The 4,351-nt window shown below is 50.8% G+C and overlaps 2 protein-coding genes across 2 annotated transcripts; one reads left to right on the top strand and one right to left on the bottom strand.

Moving 5' to 3' along the window:
* Positions 1-252: 252 nt before the first annotated feature.
* Positions 253-2,453, bottom strand: B0H18DRAFT_956917 (uncharacterized protein; the record flags this gene model as incomplete). The annotated part of the gene is made up of 6 exons (XM_048042517.1): positions 253-938; positions 1,327-1,407; positions 1,462-1,578; positions 1,650-1,698; positions 1,789-2,049; positions 2,157-2,453. The coding sequence occupies 6 exons, from the start codon at positions 2,451-2,453 to the stop codon at positions 253-255; spliced, it is 1,491 nt and encodes a 496-aa protein (XP_047890456.1).
* A 562-nt stretch (positions 2,454-3,015) lies between these two features.
* B0H18DRAFT_956916 (uncharacterized protein) lies at positions 3,016-4,007 on the top strand (the record flags this gene model as incomplete). Its single annotated transcript, XM_048042516.1, has 3 exons — positions 3,016-3,160; positions 3,486-3,745; positions 3,798-4,007. 3 exons carry the CDS (start codon positions 3,016-3,018, stop codon positions 4,005-4,007), a joined length of 615 nt encoding a protein of 204 aa, XP_047890455.1.
* Positions 4,008-4,351: the final 344 nt, after the last annotated feature.

Genomic DNA, 4,351 nt, shown 5'->3' with positions numbered 1-4,351 from the left:
TAAGGCGTTTCATGGGCCTCATATCCATAACTGAGCGCTTAACCACTGCATTTGTTTGTATCTGTTGGTGCAAGTCACATCGTCTGGGAGTCTGAAATTTCAGGCTCAGATAAGCAACCCATACTAACAGTTACTTATCTCTGCTTATCGGGGTGGCTGCATGTCACGTGCACTGTGGGAACAAACTGCCATTCTGGAGGAATCGCTAAGGCGTTTCATGGTGGTCCATCATAAGAATGATACCTTCGTACCTCAGGGATCGTAACCTCGTGATCTGCAGACATTCTCCAAATACCGAAGAGTCAACCGCAGGTTTCTGCCTGAGTGGTTCTCCAGCTCCTCGTGGAAGACATTGTGCAGCTTCCCCAGGGTTCCACCAGATACCAAAACCTCCTCGACCTTGGCAGTGATTTGAGCTGCAGAGCAGCGCCGAGGACCAATGACCACGGGAGCCAGGAGTGCCGGAGCGGCGGGAGCAGGAGTGATGATGAGTGCCAGAGTGACAGGAGAGGGAGGGACAGGAGCAGGAGCATTGAGAGCAGCAGGAGGAGCGGGGTTAGGCGGGCCAAGGGAAATGGTGTATGTAGTGCCGCTTCCAAGAAACTCATTCATGACATTCATGACCGCATTCATGGCTGCCGTGCTGGCAGCCTGCGGCCTGGTGACATTCAAGGTCCATGTGCACTGAGCCATTATCGTAGGCTGGTGGACAACTGCGTCCACCTGGCCTGTGCCTTTTGAGCTGGCCAGCATAGCCCCCATTTGGTGATCTTGACCATAGACTGGCCAGCCAAGGTGTGCACCCATGGCTTGCCAGACAAGCTCTCGGCGGAAGAAATGCAAGGGCACTTCTGAAGGTAGTTGATGTTGCAAAGACTGACTTTGCTCGCATGGCTGCTTCCACCCACCAACCTTGTCAGACAGATCAAAGACAGATACTAAAGGCTAGTGAGCTACACAACAATGTGATAAGTCAAACTCAATGACCAAGAAATGGTATTGATGCTAATGCAGGGACGGGGTGCAAATAGATGGAGAGTATTTGCTAGTGCATGCGCAAATGAGGATGTGAGTGCAAGTGGAGGTATCAATATACGGGAGCTTGCAGTAGATGGACAAAATCAGGGTGAGGCTTGTGGGCGGGGCAGTGGCAAAGGATGCAGAGGCAGACATGGACGAAAGGACATGTTAGATGTGGAGGCAAAGAGGCTGGGTTCCAACAAGAAGTCAAGGTTGAGGGTGTGGGTGAGGCCAAGGTGTAAGGTGTCTGCAAAATGAGCAGGGAGAGTCTGTCCCAGTCGCAGAGGCTCCCGACCACCTCCTTACCAGCATGTAGATAGAACATGAGGTTGTTCCAGCTGATGCCACTACACAAGAAGTTCGCTACTTCCGCTACCCATCTGTGGGCTGCATGTACATGTCAGTGACTACTGCCACAGATTACGACATCCGAGTATTCACCACAAACTGTGCCGACGGACACCTTCTTGAACTCTGCCGCACAAGACAGCTTCTGCAGCTGCTCGTATCTTGTCCATACTGTCAGACGGTAACACCATTCTTTGCCCATGGTAAAGGCTGTAAAGGAGCTGAAGGAAATCTTCATCCTCTTGTGAGCAGGGCAGGGTCGTAAGCAAAGTGACCCTCACAAGCTCTGTGGTTGGCAGTGTCGGTGCTGCCAATTCCAGACCCCTGGAACTGTGAAGACAATGTCTCAGTAAAGGGAAGTTAGCAACAGGTGGGCTTACCTATACCCGGAGGCTGGTTGCCTGTGCCAGCTCCACGCACCCCTCGGCCAGTGTGACTAAGTGCTCCCAGAGTAGCCAGATGGGGGGGGGGGTGCTTGGCCACCCACTCATCACTGTAAGGAGCTGAGCCCCGTGCAGACAATAGGGAGAGCATGGCTGTTCCCTGGGCGAGGGGCATAGACAGAACGAGTTTTGATGGCATCTGTGGTGTTCTTGCCATAAACACAGGTAGAAGTGCTACAAGGCACCCCTTGACACTATTGTTGGGATGCAGATAGCCCATTTCAGTCCAAGTTTGATCCTTTTGGTTCATTATAATGTATGATTTTGAACAAGGGGGAATGGAGGTTATCCACGTGCTCTGCAAACATGTCAGAACTTCACCAGTGAAGTGGCCAACACGCTCACCTTGCTGTCAATGAAAGTGGCATTGACGGGGGTTGAAGGAGCTGCCAAGGACGACAAGATAGCCCTCATGGTGACTTCAATGCTCTCCAAGGCCTTGAAGAGCCACTGGACGTCGCTCAAGCAATACGGGAGCAGCTCAATCAAGACTGACAGTGTTGCAGCATCTGCTTCGATCTTGACAGGATCCTCTTGAGTTGAGATGTGGTATGTGAGATGAGCTGGTGGGTTTTCCATGGCCTGAGTGCTCATGTGAAGGGACTGGAAGATGGCTTTGAGGACGGTGGTGTGCCAGCGCATGAACAAAGGGTCAGGGTAAGTGTTTCATGGTGGTCCATCATAAGAACAATACCTTTGTACCTCAGGGATCTTAAACTTGCACTGCTTGTTGAAGCACGTGTGTACCAAATGCCTATCCTGCCACTTGAACATCCTCACCGGTGAGTTGTTCAGCATGCTCCTTCTTCAGCTTACCCTTCTTGTGATTATCCTTCTTCTGCCTTGGCATGTGCTCTTTGGACTTGTTCTTGATCTTTGCAAGATGTGCCACCGAGTTTGGCTGCAAACGAGCATTCTGCATGTCATCAGTTAGCCAGTGTCTCAGTCAAGCACGACCAAATGTAACCCTGCAGTCTTGCTCACCTGGCTCCCAGGCAGTCCCCATGCAGAGCCTGCAAGGTGCTGCACAATTCACTGTGGCCAAGCTTGTTGCTTTGCTAACTAAGCTACTAGAACCCTGCAGTACATCCTATCATGAGCTCTGCATCCCCCCGAACTACTAGGTGACAACACAACCTTCAACGACAGCTTCTTGCAGTCACCCAGCATTGCCCAGCATCTCAACCCTCTTTGCCTCAGCACAATGGACACTATTTGGTCCAAGCTTGGCCAAGGCCTGGACTGTGATTCCTTTGATGACACTGCTCTGGCTCTAGTCCTTGCTGATGATCTGGAATTCCAGCAATGCCTTGCTGCCAGCATCCTACTGATGTGTGGAAACCCTCTGTGTGGGTTCCAGCTCTCCGAGATGCACTATCGGAAGCACAACAGCTGCCACAGAAATCTGTATCTGATGAATAATTGTGCAGTTCTCTGTGCTCCTAGAGAAAAGGGACATGCAGGTGCCACACAGCCATCCCTTTGGGCCTTGCCCCATGCCATATCCAATGTGCTGGTCACCTATCTTGGCTCCGTTCATGTTCTCAGCACTCACATCTTCATTACCACCAGACTATCATGCCCCTCGTTACTTTGCTCACCGTGGGAGTGCAGCAACATCAACAGAGCGGCATAAATGCTGATGTGGTCCATGCTGCATACAACCTCCCCCAGTCCTTGTTCAGCACTTCTTTACAATCTTGTGTGCCTGGCAAGACTTTCTGGGTGTGGAGGAGCTGCCCACAGAGTGGCAGAACCTGCACGGCTGCACATCTCTGGTGCATCAGAGCCAGAGGCTGTGGATGGGGTTGGACCAGGCACACATTCTCGTTGCTACTGACTACCTTTTTTTGCTAGGCAGCAGCACAGACAATGTCAAGCAGAAGGTTTCAGTGGTTAAGGCCAGCCACCAGTATCTTCATTCCGAAGACCTGGTGAGTAGCATTGCACTCTTGGGCAGTGCTGCACCACTCACATATCTCTCAGTTGGGTCTGGGAGACAGCACCCTCAAGGAAGTAGCAGGCATAATGCTATGGGGTGAAGCTCAACCACAACTAGACACTCCACTTCCAGTGGGGGAATTTCCTGTTGACCCAATTGCTAGTGCCCTAATGCTTGTGCATGTTTTCTCATTCCATGCTTTGTGGTATAGGCTTATTATGATCCCTGAGGTACAAAGGAATCATTATGACTGAAGAGTGTAACACTTAGCATGGAGCCCAATGTGGCAGGTTTTTCCCACAGTGCATGTGACTGTTTGAGCGCCAGATAACCAAGGATAAGTAACACTTACTATGCTCACATTAGCTGAGTTTCAAATTTCAGACTCCCAGACGATGCGACTTGCACCAACACACCCAAACAAATGCTGTGGCTGACAATTCCCCATGGACTTGGGGCTCCTGTAACATCTAGCTTGGAGCCCAATATGGAAAGTGGTGAACATGGCATGTGACCTTGCCAGTGGCACTGGGCTCCAATATATTCAATTACTTTTCGCAACAGTAAGCATCCACATATAGATATGGCAATTATAGTC

The sequence above is a fragment of the Fomitopsis serialis genome, assembly GCF_022376445.1.
Source record: "Fomitopsis serialis strain Sig1Antser10 chromosome Unknown B0H18scaffold_65, whole genome shotgun sequence".
Lineage (NCBI taxonomy): Eukaryota > Fungi > Basidiomycota > Agaricomycetes > Polyporales > Fomitopsidaceae > Fomitopsis > Fomitopsis serialis.
The sequence above is the reverse complement of the archived record's forward strand: the minus strand, read 5'-3'. Positions and strand labels throughout refer to the sequence as shown.